Source organism: Ylistrum balloti, unplaced genomic scaffold, assembly GCF_031769215.1.
Source record: "Ylistrum balloti isolate Yb309-2 unplaced genomic scaffold, AGI_CSIRO_Ybal_v1 Utg369744, whole genome shotgun sequence".
In the NCBI taxonomy this organism is placed as follows: Eukaryota; Metazoa; Mollusca; class Bivalvia; order Pectinida; family Pectinidae; genus Ylistrum; species Ylistrum balloti.
The window spans coordinates 55,709-77,670 of NW_026781952.1; the positions used below are offsets into that span (position 1 = coordinate 55,709).

At 34.0% G+C, this 21,962-nt stretch overlaps 1 protein-coding gene across 1 annotated transcript in view; it reads right to left on the minus strand.

The window, feature by feature from the left end:
- Positions 1-21,962, minus strand: part of LOC132543204 (probable G-protein coupled receptor CG31760) — a 45,826-nt gene that overhangs the window by 15,069 nt on the left and 8,795 nt on the right. The window contains exons 2-4 of the mRNA XM_060206677.1: positions 9,991-10,435; positions 961-1,131; positions 3-126 (exon numbers count right to left, since the gene is read on the minus strand). Of these exons, the coding sequence (XP_060062660.1) occupies positions 3-126; positions 961-1,131; positions 9,991-10,435 (740 nt within the window). The remainder of the gene's footprint in view (positions 1-2; positions 127-960; positions 1,132-9,990; positions 10,436-21,962) is intronic.

Below are 21,962 nucleotides of genomic sequence, written 5' to 3' on the forward strand. Positions count from 1 at the left end.
ACCTGGGTAGATGGCATACAGCTATGTGTACCCCGAAACACGTCCAATGCTCCCGCCTCGCTCTCATCTGGGTCACATTGATTTATATCGATGTTTGTTAATTCTATATCAATGGTGGCTACACCCCTGAAATATGACATATATAACTCACTCATGTTATCTTTTTAAATTTGTAACAGAAACTTTTGTTTGAATAAAGTTTTCGGCAGTCGTCACTTGTTTCCTTTAATATTTATTTGAGTACTTTTACTTTTAAATGAAACCAACCGTGCAACCACGAAGTCGTAGTGAAGAATAGCATAACTAAGGATGTCACAGACCATGTGTTTGATGATTTCCTCGAAAACAAGCCAACCTCAAAAATGAGCCGTTTTTGAAAATAAGCATGTAGTCTCATAAAACTGTATTTGATGACTATTAAATTAAAAAAAAATAGCGTCTTGTTTTGTAGTTTTTAGGATATCTTTATTGGGGTAAAGGATATTAATCTGTAAAGCTGTGTACTGTTAGATAATTTATTTTGGCGGGACTCAATTTCCTAAAACATTTACTAAAACATGCAATATCATGTTTTTAACCATTCTCCAATGAGAGACAAAGAAATTCCATCAGTTATGTATTGAAATAAAATACATGTAATTTAAAGGTTGAAACATACATAAATATTCTTTTTCATTAAAAGTAACGAGAAGTGTTGGGTTTTTCTGTTGTGTGATTATTTCAATAACTAAAATATAGGTTTATCAATAAAATATTCTATCATAAGAATATGAAAGGTATTGATAATCACTTTCACGACTAACTACATCAAACACTTTTGTATTTGATTCTGACGTGGAAATCTTGTGACATTTTACCTTAGCATTTGTATCATTAATATAATTGTTATATAATTTATATAGAAATTGCATATCGCAAGGTGAAGTTTACAAAAGTTTTAATAATTAAGGAGAGCCTTACTTGAAGTCCAATGACTCAGTTGTGACGTTATAGTAGAACAGTGGTGACGAGTATGTTACCATCCAGATATCACCTCCTCCACAGTCAAAGTACGGCTTGGTCCAGTGTCCGTCCTCAAGCTTTGCCAGCACCTTGATTAGGTCACGTGATGGTAACAGGGTATTCCCAGACCTTTGAAATGAAACGTCATTTACATACATATCTATTTATAGTTCATTAATCAGAATAGGATAGGATCATCCTATCGTCACTCATATCTAATGTAATAAAAATGGGTTTGAATACAGGACCCAATGGAATAGAAATAAACATACACACGAAGAACTTCAGTTTCCGAAACTGGAAGCCGATATACCCAGGCGCTGAAACGGAAATCGATTTTAAGACGTAATATACAGTATGCCGTAATTAGAATTTTTGTTTATCATTTTGACACAATTATCAATTAAACTTTTAATTTAGTCAAAACAGGGCGGTAAACAGACTTGTGATAATGGTTCTAATGAGATCAAGATTGAACGTCAAGTGGAACTGTAACAGGAAATTAGGTCGCGATTTGTAATCACACAAGTAACATAAAACGGACTGATATTTTTGACTGTAAAATTAAATTTCTGTTATAGAATAACTATTTTGTTCATAAAAGAGACATTATGAAATTTTACTACCTTCAATCTGAGTTTTTGATAAGAGTTATGATAACAAGCGGCTAAACTGATGCTTCATGTAAAAAGTATAAGAACGGCGTCTGAACATTACGATCCAATCATCATTAATTGTTTCTATTGTAATATCATTACAGTGTAGATCACCGATATATGTATATTGTTACTGTTTCGTTTCTATGACAATGAATTTTATATGGTTATATTTACACTAAAATGGGATCGGATTTTATTTATTTGATGGACATATTATTGTCTCGTTGCTTTCATTGCCGAAGTCTGATGTCAATTCATATCGAAAGGCTGACACATCGTCAATTAGTATACACAGGCTGACACATCGTCAATTCATATAGAAAGGCTGACACATCGTCAATTCATATAGAAAGGCTGACACATCGTCAATTCATATAGAAAGGCTGACACATCGTCAATTCATATAGAAAGGCTGACACATCGTCAATTCATATAGAAAGGCTGACACATCGTCAATTAGTATAGACAGGCTGACACATCGTCAATTCATATAGAAAGGCTGATATATCGTCAGTTAGTATAGAAAGGCTGACACATCGTCAATTCATATAGAAAGGCTGACACATCGTCAATTCATATAGAAAGGCTGACACATCGTCAATTCATATAGAAAGGCTGACACATCGTCAATTCATATAGAAAGGCTGACACATCGTCAATTCATATAGAAAGGCTGATATATCGTCAATTAGTATAGAAAGGCTGACACATCGTCAATTCATATAGAAAGGCTGACACATCGTCAATTAATATAGAAAGGCTGACACATCGTCAATTCATATAGAAAGGCTGACACATCGTCAATTATATAGAAAGGCTGACACATCGTCAACACATCGTATAGTATAAAGGCTGACATCGTCAATCGTCAATTATATAGAAAGGCTGACACATCGTCAATTATATATAGAAAGGCTGACACATCGTCAATTCATATAGAAAGGCTGACACATCGTCAATTCATATAGAAAGGCTGACACATCGTCAATTAGAAAGGCTGACACATCGTCAATTCATATAGAAAGGCTGACACATCGTCAATTAATATAGAAAGGCTGACACATCGTCAATTCATATAGAAAGGCTGACACATCGTCAATTAGTATAGAAAGGCTGACACATCGTCAATTCATATAGAAAGGCTGACACATCGTCAATTAGTATAGAAAGGCTGACACATCGTCAATTCATATAGAAAGGCTGACACATCGTCAATTCATATAGAAAGGCTGACACATCGTCAATTCATATAGAAAGGCTGACACATCGTCAATTCATATAGAAAGGCTGACACATCGTCAATTCATATAGAAAGGCTGACACATCGTCAATTCATATAGAAAGGCTGACACATCGTCAATTCATATAGAAAGGCTGACACATCGTCAATTCATATAGAAAGGCTGACACATCGTCAATTAGTATAGACAGGCTGACACATCGTCAATTCATATAGAAAGGCTGACACATCGTCAATTCATATAGAAAGGCTGACACATCGTCAATTAGTATAGACAGGCTGACACATCGTCAATTAGTATAGAAAGGCTGACACATCGTCAATTATCGTCAATTCAGTATAGAAAGGCTGACACATCGTCAATTCATATAGAAAGGCTGACACATCGTCAATTAGTATAGAAAGGCTGACACATCGTCAATTAGTATAGAAAGGCTGACACATCGTCAATTCATATAGAAAGGCTGACACATCGTCAATTCATATAGAAAGGCTGACACATCGTCAATTCATATAGAAAGGCTGACACATCGTCATCGTCAATTCATATAGAAAGGCTCAATTCATATAGAAAGGCTGACACATCGTCAATTCATATAGAAAGGCTGACACATCGTCAATTCATATAGAAAGGCTGACACATCGTCAATTCATATAGAAAGGCTGACACATCGTCAATTAGTATAGAAAGGCTGACACATCGTCAATTCATATAGAAAGGCTGACACATCGTCAATTCATATAGAAAGGCTGACACATCGTCAATTCATATAGAAAGGCTGATATATCGTCAGTTATTATAGACAGGCTGACACATCGTCAATTCATATAGAAAGGCTGACACATCGTCAATTAGTATAGAAAGGCTGATATATCGTCAGTTAGTATAGAAAGGCTGATATATCGTCAGTTATTACAGACTTATGTCATGTCATGCTGACAAGCGTTATCATAGTCTTAACATATATTAAACATAGTTTTTTTTTTTTACTTCAATATGAGATTTCTGAAAGTCGGATGGAAATTTGATCAACGTACCTTGTTGACGAGATTCTCTCGAGAATCATCAGTTTTGAATTGATGTCACCTTAATGTGTTTTATTATTATTATTATTATTATTATTATTGTTTCTTTTTTGTTTTGTTTTGTTTTGTTTTTTTTGGGGGGGGGGGAGGGTATTAGTTTTTTGCTTGTTGGTTTGTTTCTGTTTTTGCTTTTTTATTTTGTTTGTTTTCTTTTCTTTTTTCTTTGATTTTCAAAATTGGACTTGTGAGGATTATGAGTAAGGATTGGACCTACTCTTCTTCAATGTATAAAGGTGGGATCGAATTCTGTATACATCGCGGTGATCTTATATCAGAACTTTTCATACTGAAAGTAATAAGTTAAAACACTGTACCAAATACAGATTAAATTGGTGATTATCATGGATGCGCAAATTTATCTTCGCGCTAACATTCCAAAATATTTGAAGTAATCATATCATGCTCCCATGGCGACAGCAAAACGAGAGTATGCATGCGTGACACTGGTTAGAAAGATGTCGGTATTTTTTTATTGTTTATACGACAACCACCAGAGGTCACTGATAATCCGTTGGAATATTTCCACTAATCAGAAAGCTAGGATTGGTGGTACCGGCTAATCCCAAATGCTGTGAAAATTGACAGAAACCGTTACTGCGTTACGTCTAGCCTAAAAGTGTTCAGGTGACCACTTAATCATTTGATCCAGTCTTCAATTGGTCTAGCCTAAAAGTGTTCGGATGACCACCTAATCATTTGATCCAGTCTTCAATTGGTCTAGCCTAAAAGTGTTCGGATGACCACTTAATCATTTGATCCAGTCTTCAATTGGTCTAGCCTAAAAGTGTTCGGATGACCACCTAATCATTTGATCCAGTCTTCAATTGGTCTAGCCTAAAAGTGTTCAGGTGACCACTTAATCATTTGATCCAGTCTTCAATTGGTCTAGCCTAAAAGTGTTCGGATGACCACCTAATCATTTGATCCAGTCTTCAATTGGTCTAGCCTAAAAGTGTTCGGATGACCACCTAATCATTTGATCCAGTCTTCAATTGGTCTAGCCTAAAAGTGTTCGGATGACCACCTAATCATTTGATCCAGTCTTCAATTGGTCTAGCCTAAAAGTGTTCGGATGACCACCTAATCATTTGATCCATTCTTCAATTGGTCTAGCCTAAAAGTGTTCGGATGACCACCTAATCATTTGATCCAGTCTTCAATTGGTCTAGCCTAAAAGTGTTCGGATGACCACCTAATCATTTGATCCAGTCTTCAATTGACCTGGGCTACTGCTAGGATGTGAACACTGATATAAACAAACATATTATCAACAGAATTCTGTTTTGTTATCGATAATAGTGATTACAGCAGAGTCTGGGTGCGATCATAATTATGTCCGGGCCTATATTGTCTAATGAACACACCAATCACACACTGTGGAGAGACTATCATAATATACAACGTATCAGCGAGACCTTGGGCATGATGTCATAATGTTGTACATTATTACTGTAGTGATTAACATTCTGTTTAGCAATATCAGCTTTAGCCAAATATCAAATTACCACTTTCATAAGGAAAGGTCATCGTCCTTATCTAACGAGCCATGTGATAGAAGCTCGTCGATGTAGATCTACAATATCTATTATATAAAATAGCTATTGCCTTGGTCGGCAGGGATTATCGAGATACCAAAATTAACGCGTCCCTTTTCGATTTTAGTTTAGAACTTTGTTCATGTTTTATGTTCTATGAATGTGATGTAATTTATGTAATAATTGTGTCTTAAGGCAGGTTGCCTCAAAACTTTGACAATTCGCTATTCCGTGCTGTCGTTATTACCCAAATGATCATATATCTGTTCTAGTAATAATCCAATGAACATTTGTTTGTACCACTATTAGACCATACTGTCGATATTACTTACTAGATTCTATATATAGAAGATCCAGTACCAATATTGGACCATACTGTCGATATTACTTACTAGATTATATATATAGAAGGTCCTGTATATATATAGAAGATCCAGTACCAATATTGGACATATATATGTCGATATTATATATATTCCTGTATATATACTAGATTCTATATATAGAAGATCGATATTACTTACTACATTATATATATAGTACCAATATTGACTTACTACATTCTATATACGATACTGTCGATTATATATATTACTTACTTACTAGATTCTATACTAGATTATATATATAGAAGGTCCTGTATATATATAGATCCAATACCAATATTGGACCATACAGTCGATATTACTTACTAGATTCTATATATAGAAGATCCAGTACCAATATTGAACCATACTGTCGATATTACTTACTAGATTATATATATAGAAGATCCAGTACCAATATTGGACCATACTGTCGATATTACTTACTAGATTATATATATAGAAGGTCCTGTATATATATAGAAGATCCAGTACCAATATTGGATCATACAGTCGAAATTACTTACTACATTCTATATATAGAAGATCCAGTACCAATATTGAACCATACTGTCGATATTACTTACTAGATTATATATATAGAAGATCCAGTACCAATATTGAACCATACTGTCGATATTACTTACTAGATTATATATATATTATCAATATAGATACATGAAGCGAATGCTTCATCATCCAATACAAGCCTTGGGCATTTCTGTGGTGTTATAAGCTTAATATATATATTAAAACAGATAAATGTAACAAAAAAAATATAAAGAATAAAAAAGATAAACTTATTATCTAAAACAGAATTATATATGTAGGAACTGTTAATAGATTTCAACATCAAAAGACCATGTCAACAGGGCCGTATACAAGTTAGCCGGAAACTATGATTAATTAAGAACAAAGGTATGATTAACATGTAGATTCTTGAAAAGAAAAAGGAGATTCAGACCAGTAAGGGGAGCATCTTCTGCTTCATCGACGACACCCGCCATATCAATTTTGGTCAATCACAGTATGTAATGTCACGTACTAAAATGGGAACAAGTACCAACGAGCACCAAACACGTCCAGCTTCTTGTCTTCCTGTCGCACAAAGAAATACAATATGCCTCAATCATATCGTTATAGCGACCGTAAACTTTTCCCTTTATCTCCATCAACATGCATCGAAAACATGTATAGAACGCTGTCAATATCTTGCACGAATCGTGATATTTGGAGAAACCCTAGTATATCATCTGCAACATGTAACCACCATGGGGATGCAGGATAGTTGCTATTCAGAAATGGAAAACCACAGAGTAAATTCGATTTTTTTTACTGCTTGTTTCCGTGATTGATTATAGATCGATGACCGCGTGAAACTGATAATCATGTCTACTAAAAAAGGAAACCGAGAAAAGGGAATTAATGTTTCATCTGAAAGTCACTGAGTGCATTCAAAACGAAATCAATAAAATGTCAAGCCCTATTTGTTTAATTAGAACAATTGTTCGCATTTTCGAATGCTTTGATAAAAAAGCTAGATCTAAAATACTGGATCGGAAAAGAAAATGGACGACATGCTTCAAATAAATCTGTGGTCTTGATCTAATTACTTTGCCACATTATGTAACCGTTAAATCACGATAGATTCAGCAATGAAAATCACTGTAGCCAGCATTCTATTGGACCAAAGTCATACACTAGATCAGATAACGGTGACGGCATGAAACAGTCGGTGACTTGCATCTTTAGGTTACCATATACCGTATAACTAAAAGTTTTCATGGGCTAAATTTTCGCGATTTCTTTTCAAACAATTGAATCATAATTTAACAAATATGTATTGCGATTTTCATATCGGACATCAATACACACGTGTTTCATTATTTCACGGGTGATATTTTCGCGATCACGTAAATGTACCGCAAAAAAGCGACAATATCATCCTCTCGAAAATAACTTACTTTATGGTAACTTTTGATGTAATGGTGAAGCATTCTTTTGGGGGAGTTTATCTTTATTATGATTTTTTTTATTCATTCATGGTTTTTATTATTTTCTTTTTCATTTTTATTATATTTTTACATCTATAACTTGAATACTTTTATTCTTGCAAGGGAGCGCACATTTGATGAAAACAATCGCTGCTTTCATTTATCCTATGTCCTGGTCATTATGAGGTTTTAACATCACTTAACGGTGACACACGTGCTGTGACAAGGTAAAGTAAGGTAAAGTATGATACATGTGCGATAAAAAAAGGTAAGACAAGTGCTGTTATAGGTTATCACGTGCGTTGCACCAAGGTAAGATGTTCTGACAAGGTAATAAACGTGCATGAACAAAATGATTTACGTGCTTTATCGATTAACTTCTACCATTACAAAACAAGAAAGCGATCAAAGATTACAACACAGATGTTAAACGTACACCAATGATGAGGACAAGTCATCAGTGAAGGAACATATCAATTTCTTTAACCTATCACGTGATCTGTCCTACTACCCACTTGATTGTTATGTGTAATCGTTACAGGGCGTAAGATATTGGTCAGCTTCCTGAAAATGTCCATAACTCCTATCAACGTCACCAGAAGTGGATGTTTCGTGAATGCATCAATGACGATACACGGGATACGGGGATGTTTTACAGCGAGAATCTAACGAAGTGTTAACGTCTGGAAACAATCTAAGGAACCGTTTGTTCTTTATAGTATTAGGAAGATTTCAGTTGGTTAAAGAAAAAGAAAAATAATGCATACGTAATTTAAGACAACACCCCGGAAAATCTTCGTTTCACGATTGAAAACCGAAAAGATAGCAAATACATAAAATATTTCTGCGTCCTTGTTTTCCAAATACTGAGATATCCAAAATATCGTAAATTATCGCACACATCTCTATGTATATTTCCTGCTCATCTGAAATTTATACAGAAATCAGTGGTCGTCAAGGATGTCTGATAATATGAATGAATTATTTAACATGCACACACGTGTTTTTCATGTAATAAGATCGAAAACCAGTTAAAATGATCAACATCTTTATGGAATATAGTGTCACTTGAGACTAAGTACGACATGCGCGAAATATTTTTATCGACTGAAACATTAAACCTACCGTTGTTACAATGGCAAAATGTCCATTAGATGTTCTTCTCCTTTACGACAAAAAAGATATAGCTATTTATTACATTTTCAGCATTGAACTATAGGGATATCTCAAACTGATAAAAGTGAGATTTTTTTTGGTACAAAACTTAGGTTCATTTTTACCCATTGTTTCACTAGTGAAAAATATCACTTTGAGGATTGACCAATCAGAGAGCCCGATACAAATCTACTCCAATTCCAGGCAGGTTTGTTCACTGGGAACACAGCCTTCAACTCCACCATTAATTTCCATTTTCATGGCAGTCAGCAGACGATGCAAGCCAGTAACTCTAACCATGTTATCGGTGGTCAAACCCATTCCCGTTCTGAGAGTCTTGTGTGTGGACCAAGGCATTTAAAAAAAATCTGTGTCATTGATAGTGACAGCGACAAGGATTGCGCCATACTTTTTCATGTGCGGAAGAATTTATCAAACATTGTTTTTATTTTTTCAGTTAACGTTTAAACCATTTTATTGTGTATAAGTGACATCAATAAATTACAAAATCCATGTCCAAACATAAATAAATAGAGGAATTTTATAGTGTCTTCAGTAATAACAAAGATATTTCACTAGAGTGGCTAATATTTTGGTATCTTTCACGAGTGCTTCGCAAAAATATTAGCCACACGAGTGAAATATATTTGTTATTACTGAAGACGCTATTAAATATCCTATATGTACCAGTTTGCCCATACATATTTCTCGTAAGGATTTTCTGTTTTGTTCACACTCGGCAGAGGTGAACGAACTGCTACAGGGAGGTAAATATTAATCTTCCTTGGGACATTTCACGCGGTATCATAGGGCTTCAAGTTTCAAAGTTTGTCATATGTCTCTTCCGGGTCGAGATCATTGTCATCACACCTACATTGGAAGTGACTTTCAATAAAAGAAGACAAAGTGAGTGTGTTTGTAAGTTCAAGGTTAATTACTAAGATAATATCTTACCTATATCTGACCTTGTCGATTGTCCTAGTGATGTTGTCCCAGTTTCTAACCTTTAGAATTTGGTACCATTCCGTGCTGACAGATTTGTAGTTGTAGTTAATAGCTATATCATGCGCATACACTGTGCCGTTTTTCTTATAGGCATACGGACAGAACGAATCATACTGCGTCACACTGGTTTCAACGGCAATGGCTGAACCAAATATGACATCCCCGCCATGGATGTTGTTCCGGACGAGAGTGAAAAGAATTTCGTCGGTAAGGGAGAGCAGATTGCCATTTTCAAGAATAACTTCGGTAAGAAAGTTGGCCGTTCTTATAGCTGGTTCTGTATAAACACTCCATACCGAATTGTTGAAGGCCAGATTCAGGACTTCTTCGGTACCTCCTGTACATTGGCTGTTTTCAACGCGATATACATATTCCAGGGCCTGCTTCACTTGGTCTATTTGGGGAGAAAATAGTCATATTAAACGGCCATGCAATAAATATCATAATACACATTTATAATAACACTATCGTGACATCATAAATACGTCACGTCTTGATGCCGTCACATGATTATCTCGGTAGTGAAAAGCATGACGAAATATCTGTTTTATATGATACTTAATTTGAATGTTTTTTCGTTTTCTTTTTCCCCAGAAATAAAGCTGTATGATAAATATAAATGTACCTGTGTAATATAGCATTTAATAAACTCACATGATTTGTTTGCACTCGCCTAAGGCTCTTGACATATCAAGGTATTGACTTATTCTATAATAAAGTTCATCTAACACCGACTTTATGTACGATCCTCTCTATAAATATTCTAGAATCGATTTAAGCAACCAATATAAAGATATTTTTTTATTTTCGTTCTAATGATACATTTTATCGGACAAAGGAAGGAATAAACTTAAGTGTTTTGAAGAACTTAATTATTTATCACGATCTTAAAGCATTGTACTCTAACAAAAACGGAGATTATTTTCACAAAGATACGTGATCACCAGGTCTTTATAAATCTCGATTCTCTCGATAACGTGTACTGGCAATATTGCTTAAAACCATTTCAAACACATTTGTGTTCGTTTAGGGACTGTCTTGTGCTCTTAATGACATTCCTGTTATACAAGCCGCCCTAATATAACCTTACCTGTGTATGTATTGTCTTATAATTGATCATTAAAGATGACGTCTAAATCAGCTTAACCTCATATAACGGGCATGACAAGACTGTCGACATATTAAGATATCGCACGATTTTGATATCATTGTTTTAACATAATGCGTCTTTCGTTCACTTTTATCGAAATATTGTATGGTTTTGAGAATTCACTATTTATTTAAGTTGTATTTATTTCTGAAAGAGAGTAATCTAACTAGGCTACAGTAATGGCTTTAGCCTGCAGTGATTTGACGAGCTTTGCCTGTTTGTTCTATCTACAAAGAAACCAAAGTAAAAAAAAAACCAAAGTAAACTTTGCTTTGAGAAACATGTATTCAGACATGCAGAGTACATACTTGTATAGGGCAATGCTTTTCCCAGATTTCAAAATCAATATTTTGTGAAGGCTAAGCTAATACATCCCATAGCAAAACTCGGATAAAACAAAATTATGCATATGTTGTAATACGTGAATAAAGCTGATAATGTGCGATACTCTGCAACCTTTTAACAAACCTCATATCTAAACACGTATTCAGATTTCTGACTCCCTATTGGGCAGTTTATCCGTTCAGACAATCTGTTACATCTCTTATACTACAGAAGGGTTCCTCATATATTTCCCTTTTATCTGTGACTCAATCTGTTTGTGTTCACAAATTTTATATTTGTATCTCATTCTGTTTAATTCTGTTTGTGTTCACACTTTGTATTTGTGCCTATTTCTGTTTGTGTTCACATTTTGTATTTGTGCCTATTTCTGTTTGTGTTCACACTTTGTATTTGTGCCTAATTCTGTTTGTGTTCACACTTTGTATTTGTGCCTATTTCTGTTTGTGTTCACATTTTATATTTGTATCTCATTCTGTTTAATTCTGTTTGTGTTCACACTTTGTATTTGTGCCTAATTCTGTTGTTGCTCACATTTTGTATTTGTGCCTAATTCTGTTTGTGTTCACACTTTGTATTTGTGCCTATTTCTATTTGTGTTCACACTTTGTATTTGTGCCTATTTCTGTTTGTCTTCAAATTTTATATTTGTATCTCATTCTGTTTAATTCTGTTTGTGTTCACACTTTATATTTGTGCCTATTTCTGTTGTTGCTCACATTTTGTATTTGTGCCTAATTCTGTTTGTGTTCACACTTTGTATTTGTGCCTAATTCTGTTGTTGCTCACATTTTGTATTTGTGCCTAATTCTGTTTGTGTTCACACTTTGTATTTGTGCCTAATTCTGTTTGTGTTCACATTTTGTATTTGTGCCTAATTCTATTTAATTCTGTTTGTGTTCACATTTTTTATTTGTGCCTAATTCTATTTAATTCTGTTTGTGTTCACACTTTGTATTTGTGCCTAATTCTATTTAATTCTGTTTGTGCTCACATTTTGTATTTGTGCCTAATTCTATTTAATTCTGTTTGTGTTCACATTTTGTATTTGTGCCTAATTCTATTTAATTCTGTTTGTGTTCACACTTTGTATTTGTGCCTAATTCTGTTTGTATTCACACTTTGTATTTGTGCCTAATTCTGTTGTTGCTCACATTTTGTATTTGTGCCAAATCTGTTTGTGTTCACACTTTGTATTTGTGCCTAATTCTGTTTGTGTTCACATTTTGTATTTGTGCCTAATTCTATTCAATTCTGTTTGTGCTCACATTTTGTATTTGTGCCTAATTCTATTTAATTCTGTTTGTGTTCACACTTTGTATTTGTGCCTAATTCTATTTAATTCTGTTTGTGTTCACATTTTGTATTTGTGCCTAATTCTATTTAATTCTGTTTGTGTTCACATTTTGTATTTGTGCCTAATTCTATTTAATTCTGTTTGTGTTCACATTTTGTATTTGTGCCTAATTCTGTTTGTGTTCACACTTTGTATTTGTGCCTAATTCTGTTTGTGTTCACATTTTGTATTTGTGCCTAATTCTATTTAATTCTGTTTGTGTTCACATTTTGTATTTGTGCCTAATTCTATTTAATTCTGTTTGTGTTCACATTTTGTTTTTGTGCCTAATTCTATTTAATTCTGTTTGTGTTCACATTTTGTATTTGTGCCTAATTCTGTTTGTGTTCACACTTTGTATTTGTGCCTAATTCTGTTTGTGTTCACATTTTGTATTTGTGCCTAATTCTATTTAATTCTGTTTGTGTTCACATTTTGTATTTGTGCCTAATTCTATTTAATTCTGTTTGTGTTCACATTTTGTATTTGTGCCTAATTCTATTTAATTCTGTTTGTGTTCACACTTTGTATTTGTGCCTAATTCTGTTTGTGTTCACATTTTGTATTTGTGCCTAATTCTATTTAATTCTGTTTGTGTTCACACTTTGTATTTGTGCCTAATTCTGTTTGTATTCACACTTTGTATTTGTGCCTAATTCTGTTTGTGTTCACATTTTGTATTTGTGCCTAATTCTATTTAATTCTGTTTGTGTTCACACTTTGTATTTGTGCCTATTTGTGCCATTTTGTATTTGTGCCTAATTCTGTTTGTGTTCACACTTTGTATTTGTGCCTAATTCTGTTTGTGTTCACATTTTGTATTTGTGCCTAATTCTATTTAATTCTGTTTGTGTTCACATTTTGTATTTGTGCCTAATTTTATTTAATTCTGTTTGTGTTCACATTTTGTATTTGTGCCTAATTCTATTTAATTCTGTTTGTGTTCACATTTTATATTTGTATCTTATTCTGTTTAATTTGGTTGTGTTCACATTTTGTATTTCAGAGGTAACAAAATATCGAAGGGAATGGACATGTCACATTCCTATGCGCGTGCTTGTATTGCATTGGTGGATGTGCAATACAAGAATAGCGAACATGGATGTATTGCCCTGGACAGACCAGTACTACTTGGGTAGGAATGAGAGAATACATTGTTAACAATTTTCCAGCTTTGATTGTGGCATGTTTTAACACCTGTCGACAGGTGTGATAAGTAGTATTTACACTTCACGCTCAATATAAATAACAACAAGCTTACTACCCCGTACCTTTCTCGTGCAGATGATATTACTTAGTAATAGAACTATGATTAGACAAACTGCTTTGTAATTCGAATTTGACTTACAATTAAAATCAATATATATCATTTTGTCAAAGCATTTTCGAATATGTACCTGTGTTATTTTTTTCTTTAGTTTTCAGGGGATTCAAAATGACACGTGTTCTTTACAATATACCAATGTAGACTTGAACTAGAGAGTCATTGAAGAATTTAGGCATACTTTGGGAAAAACTTGAACTAGAGAGTCATTGAAGAATTTAGGCATACTTTGGGAAAAACTTGAACTAGAGAGTCATTGAAGAATTTAGGCATACTTTGGGTAAAACTTGAACTAGAGAGTCATTGAAGAATTTAGGCATACTTTGGGTAAAACTTGAACTAGAGAGTCATTGAAGAATTTAGGCATACTTTGGGAAAAACTTGAACTAGAGAGTCATTGAAGAATTTAGGCATACTTTGGGAAAAACTTAACGAAATGAAAATGGATAATTAGATATCGTTCAGTGATTGATGCAGTATATTGCGGCTTTATTTGGTAACGTAAGACTGCTATTTTTACTTTAGAGTAATAGAGTATGGCTGTCCTCCATTAATCCATAATAAGCGGTTTGTTCCGCTAAATATAAGATACAATTCAAGTAAATAGGGCAAAACAGGACATCATCTGGCTGTTATTTGGAATATTTGTAATGCTGTAAAGTTAAGGAAATGACTTTTCAGGAATAATTAATCATAATCGGACTAAGATGGCTCTTATCCTCTTTCATCAAGAGAAAGAAAATATTCTCCATTCATGGAAGATGTATTGAAGATATCTTTAAGTTTTACTTTCATATGAGATATGTTTGAGACTGTACAAAATACACACAAATAAGAGTACCTTTTAATCCAGATTTAGAGCCAAACAAAGAATTCAACTTAATCATATAGACGTTTCACCTGCTAGGACCAATTAATGATATCAAGGGCCTAAATTGTGAAACCTAGGAGTCGACTCAGAAAAAACAAATTGGAAAAAGTCAAAATTTAGAAAAGGAGATGCACTTGCCCCATACGTCAATAAATTTGGTAATTTTCTTATATTACACAATTTTAGAACAACGTCAAGTACATTCTGAACCGTGCCACTTTTAGAATGAATCAAAACGTGTCATGCAGGTTACGGCAAACCTCGGGGGCTTATGCAACGGGTCTCCTTAAGGCTGAGATGAACAATTAAATATTTCATAATTTACATTTCCTTTTATAGCAAATTTCCATTCTTAAATATTTCCCTTGTCAATGTGAAGTCATTTTGACTATGTAATCTGTATTCTTAATATATTCAGTGAATAACGTGGCAATCAAATATCTGTCTTTTATATCATATTAATGACAAAAAATGTGTTTTATGTAATATCATTCATTTTTGTGAGAGTTCCTTTTTCTTTGAAATTTTGGTACATTTTTTTATATATAAATATCAATATATCAACATAATCACAATCCAAACTCCAATGCGATAAGAGTAGGGCAAAAGTAAACAAAAGAAAGATTTACTTGGCGACATCTGAAAATGTACAAGGAGAATAAGATTTTCCTGAAGAGTAAGCGTCTTCTAATGGACAATATCCACAGTGTAAACTTTGGTCATTTCACATAAGTAAATGAGGACAAGGTATACGACAACGGAACCAACTGACTAACTAAACTGCGTTTTCTGAAGACAGGTATACCGGGAATAGCAGAGAGTTAATGTCACTGCTTCCCTGTTCTAGTTGTTACTTACTGACCCTGTTTATAAACTGTAATTACATACTTGTATGTGTGTCCCAGTATTTACTGAAGATGTTTATAAACTGTAATTACATACTTGTATGTGTGTCCCAGTTTTTACTGATGATGTTTATAAACTGTAATTACATACTTGTATATGTGTCGTGTCCCAGTATGTACTTATGTTTATAAACTGTAATTACATACTTGTATGTGTGTCCCAGTATTTACTGATGATGTTTATAAACTGTAATTACAGACTTGTATATGTATCGTGTCCCAGTATGTACTTATGTTTATAAACTGTAATTACATACTTGTATGTGTGTCCCAGTATTTACTGAAGATGTTTATAAACTGTAATTACAGACTTGTATATGTGTCGTGTCCCAGTATTTACTTATGTTTATAAACTGTAATTACATACTTGTATGTGTGTCCGAGTATTTACTGATGATGTTTATAAACTGAAATTACATACTTGTATGTGTGTCCCAGTATTCACTGTTGATGTTTATAAACTGTAATTACATACTTGTATGTGTGTCCCAGTATTTACTTATGTTTATGAACTGTAATTACATACTTGTATGTGTGTCCCAGTATTGACTTATGAATAGTGTTTGTAAAAAAAATATCTTGACGAATTTATCAACAGATTCAACACTTTCAGAAACAAAACAAAAAACAACCGTATATTGCTAGTTAACAATGTGCCTTAAATTAACTTAGATTTGGCGAAAGGTTTCCCAGTGTCTAACCTACGAACAGACCTTGCATAAAACATATTTTTTATTGATAATCATTTTGATCTTCTATTTTTCATCTTCACACTGTCATTGTATCATTTTTCACGTGTTAGTCTATTCAGTCACCTAATTAGAAAAAAACATGAAAGATATTTTTCATAGTTTATGTTCGTTGCATCTTTTCAATTTTTTCCGCGTTTAGCTATTAACATTCTTTATATCTCTGTGAAATCGATCACATATTGTAGATGATAGCCTTGTAAAATATCGTTCAATCGTTGTCATACCGACATTAAATTTGTAACAGAATTTAATTAATCAAGTATATCGTAAAGACATCAGTAGTTCGGCTTCACTAACATCTTAAAGGCTTGCAAACATTGACTGTTACCATGACAACGAATCTTTTCGGTGGTTTGTAAACAAAAAACCGATTCCCTTTGCAGATAGAGAGTTAAAATGACCATGATAAAATTGTTTTTTAGAGTTATGTTATTCCTTCTCAAGACACTTTAACACACAGGTTTAATAGAACATATAAGTTGCCAACATCCTTTCATATATCAGTTACTTTTAAAATAATATGTTTTATTTTAACTAAATGACTATGAGGATATCGGAAAGATATAAATGTCAATCAGGCTGTGTTTAAACTAATTAAAACCTCAAATTATCCCGTTTTATGTACGTTTTGTACAAAAACTGACTAAAATTACTTTTTTGAGGGGGGAGGGGGTTTGATTTGTTTGTTTGGTTTTTTTTTCTTCTAAATTATTTTTGAAATATTATTTTTAACCAAATAGCATATTTTAAGCAAAAAAAATTTTACAGCGTAAAAAAGAAATTTATTTTATATTTCGCAAAACAAAACATTTTATTTACTATGTTCGGTTTAAACTTACATTATTTATTTTAAGATATTTGTAAATAGGGCTCTTACCTGATGTGTTGGCGTTTGTTGTACCTATAGTCAGCAGCAGCAGTAATAATAGGTATGTCATCCTCTCACCTGTGAACACAACATCCGTCTACCTGAGCTTTCAGGTTGTCAGATAATAAAGCGAGAGCGAGATTGAGGCAGGTATGTCATTACTTGATGATAATGATAATGGTAGTGATGTTGGAACTATTGATGGTGACGGAGCAACGGTTGTAATATAATTAGAACCTCAATGCTTTATTCTTGTAATAACAACACCGCTTCATGTTTCACAATCCCAGCATTATATACGTATTTCAGGGAGTTCGTAAACAACATAGCAATAGTAAATAACACAGACAATAACGTCCATTGATAAACTAGTTAATACTAACTTTGATGAAGCGGTGATAAAACCACTAATTCACAAGTGACAACATATCTAATACTACCATCAATAGACTTGTATCTCTCATTCCATGATAATGCCTCTCTCTCTCTCTCTCTCTCTCTCTCTCTCTCTCTCTCTCTCTCTCTCTCTCTCTCTCTCTCTCTCTCTCTCTCTCTCTCTCTCTCTCTCTCTCTCTCTCTGTCTCTCTGTGTGCCTCCTAGCAATCGATAGTAACAGATTAAGGAGAAGACTATCCCATACGGCATTCAATCGTTCGCCATTCTGTCTGGCAGGTGTCCTTTACGACTATGAACATTATTAACGCTTTGTATTCATTGGCGTCCATTTGACCAACTCAGGAAGGGTATGTCTCTCCAACACAGTGTTGTTAGTAAAAATTTGCAGTCAGCAATATGGTTCTACATGAAATCAGCTGCAAAGACAAAAAAGTCTACCAGGTGTAATGCAGTTTACCATCCTACAGGGGTGCACGGGAAATGTGTAAGACTCCAACCTTTTATACATTACAAATATGACCTAATTCTATCCTCGTACCTATGCCGTGTTTATATTGCTTCTTGTTTTAATCATGTCTACCTGATATTACAGGTGTGGGTGTTACACGAGGTGCGATGTGCGCACGAAAATTGTGGTGCGCTGTGGTTTACTACAACTGTTTGACAAACCGATTCAGCACAACTAACAAGAACAACATCTGAATCATTGCATTTAATTCCTTCATATTTACGCGAGTCTTCATCAACAGACTCTCTTCAAGTTAATTCCTATTTTTGACCATAATGTCATTTAAATGTCTCACTCGGACGAAACACCTTTCATTGTATGTAATGCAATTTTACTTGACACATACTTTAGGGTCGCAATAACCCACGTAATCTCAAAAGGAGATCCGAAGTGCATGGTTCAACTCTTCCTCCCTTTGTGGCTTGTGTTGAGGAATTCCAGCCTCAAAATAACCCTGGCTGTTCACGTATAAACCCAGCTAACAAGCACGAATCTTCCTTAACTTCAGGAATTTTTTAAGCGTAAAATTGCCCAAAGGGAAGCATTACAGAAAAATCTAGGTTTTCCCTTAACACGTGTAAATCTGTTTTCGTGGTAGTTAAGACTTCCTTACGTTAAGGAAGATTTGCGAAACTGGGACCAGCATTTCTAAATTCAAGAAATTTGAAGTGTCAAAGAACAATCTTTGGTTAATAACGGACATTTGCTCTTGAAATACGACGTTTTCTTAAAACTTTTTTCCACACTGTACCAACACATATATCAAAGGAACGCCTTCATTCTCTTATTACATTAAACATTACGACACAATACGGTTATGAACTACACTTGATTGTATTTCGTAAAACCTTCAGCTAAAGCAACCAGGTGAAATGATAAATACAAGGAATGATTAAATCTCTTGTTATTGGTACCTGTATCAGAATTTGATGATCCTCCAGCAAATTATTATGTGCGATAGGTATTATTATTGATTATTTCGTTTTGCCTTGTGTTCTATGAACAGCCAGGATCAATTATGGACGAATTCCCGAGTTCCCGGAGAGAAAACGCCGAACTGCGGCCAGTACCCGGAAACTGACCCACATAGGCTTTGAACCCGTGACCCAGAGTTGGAGGTGATAAAGACGGTCAGACACCTTAACCACTTGGCAACTGCATACCCTTATCATAAGCGGTTTGTTATTGTGAAATGTCTCATTTCCATGGTGTGACAGCTGATACTTTTTTAATCATAAAGTCTCAAGAGATATGTTTATGATGACTGTGGAGAGAATTTAGTATCGTCACGAGGATCTCATCAGTGAATTTTCCAAATAAGGCAGAAAAAAGATATGTTCAATGTTCATTAATTTGGGTGTTAATTTTTTATCCCAGTTTCCACTCTAAGATCATAACATCTTCATCAAAGTAAATCTATACTGTATGATTAAATAATTCTTGCATTTTTTCGTAGGTCTCTGTGAAAATATCTCCTTTTTCCATACTTTTTTCTATGTTAAATTTACTCATTTTTCGACATGTCAATCAGTGTTAATAATTTAACTATGCGCCTTTTGTATAATCGTTACGCCCCTTTCCTGTCTGTAATGATTGAAATTACTGATCACTAATTTCCTAGTTAACTCTAGGTTATGTAGTTATCTAGACTGGTGCAGAATGTTAAACAATAAACTGCCAACGTTTGTTTAGAAAAATCATGGATGAATGATACAATTGTGTGTGCCTTCTATGAAGCAGATGACTCTTACTCTTCCGCAACATGTGGTCCTATTTTCTTGTACCTTTTAAAGGGTTTATATGGAAGTCTTTCTCTTGTTCATGTGTTGCCCTAGTTCCATCGATTTTGTAATTTTAATCAAGATTTTGTTGACATGTCAGTATTTCCGTGCTGATTTTGAGATTTTTCTGTGAAAGTCATCGTCTTTATTTTATAATGATGATCCATCTTTCTACTCAAAGTGTTTTCTTTCTCCTGTTTTCATTGTTTTCATCCTACTTTTAAAGGTGTCCCTTTTCATTTATTATATAGATGAACTCAAATCAACCTAGATGTTTATGAAGCATCTGTCTCTTAATCCTGTATAACTGGCCGTATATTGTATCTCGCCATGAGAAATTCTTATTCAAATATAAATGGACTTCATGGCCTTTCTCACAATCGTATCACAATCCATTTCTAGTGTTTTGAATATAACCCGCAGAACTCTCTTAAAACAAGATTTACTAATTATCGTATCTATCTAAACAAGTAACGTATTATAACATTGATTCAGCATCCAGCATGAAATTAACTCGTGTCCGTGAAATAAGTTTAAAGTGTCTCTTTTTATTGCATCTAAATCGCCATTTTGGTTATCAAATAGAACCATAGGGTCAATTTCATTAAAGGAAACACTGTTTGATATCTATCGTAATACGGTCGTACAATTGTTGGTGTCCAGGATGGACGATACCGACAGGACTAACCTGACTTTCTGCCGTGGTATTAGACGAGGCCTTAGCAACGATGTACGTCACAATATGGAACCAATATGTAATATCTGTTTCAGTAACTATATACCTGACATTCAGGTGTATGAGTGAAACAGATCCGCCATGTTATGTTATTATATATATATATTGTCTTCCTATCAAATTTCAAGTCAGTAAAAATCATGGATATTTGACCTCTATATAAACGTCATCTGTACACAGAGGTCACTTTTTTATATTTCATTGAATTCCGGTTACGGTAATTATTTTAATTAAGAAATGAATTTAACATACCTATTTAAATATATAGTTAGACATTGTTATTAGTAAATATATTGTCATGCTATCTGGTATTAACATATTTCATTATATAATCTTTTCCTTATCCGATATGTATCTATACACAGACAAAATCATGAAAAATGACAACAGTTCACAAAGACCTTGAGAATTCCTTCAATTCCATTTTCAGATATAACGATGACGTCGAGCCTTTAAACAAGAAGAGATTTATTGACCACACCCATCGTTTATGCCTCCCAAATTCGAAATCAACAACATGACGCACTCTACAACATTAGTCGCTTATCTCGATCTTTTTCTATAACGAACGTTATTATAATGATATTATTACCACGACACCAACATGGAAAGTATGATGATTTTAATATCGCTATTTTTAATTTTTTATTTCTGGATAACAATATTCCTGCATCCCCAGCATATCGTGTTTATATGTCGCAGTTGATTCGATATTTAAGGGTCTGTTCCCAATATCACGATTCTCGTGCAAGATGTCAGCAACTGACGCACAAACTCACAACACATGGTTTTGAGAGATGCAGGTCGATAGAGATTACAGGGAAATTTTACGGGCGTCATAGTGATCTGATTGGGGAGGGGGGAATTCTATTTCTAGTGCGATATAAGGTCGGACGTGTTTGATGCTCGTTGGCATGTCTAGCCGTTCTACTGATGTTTGCCTTTTTCTCAT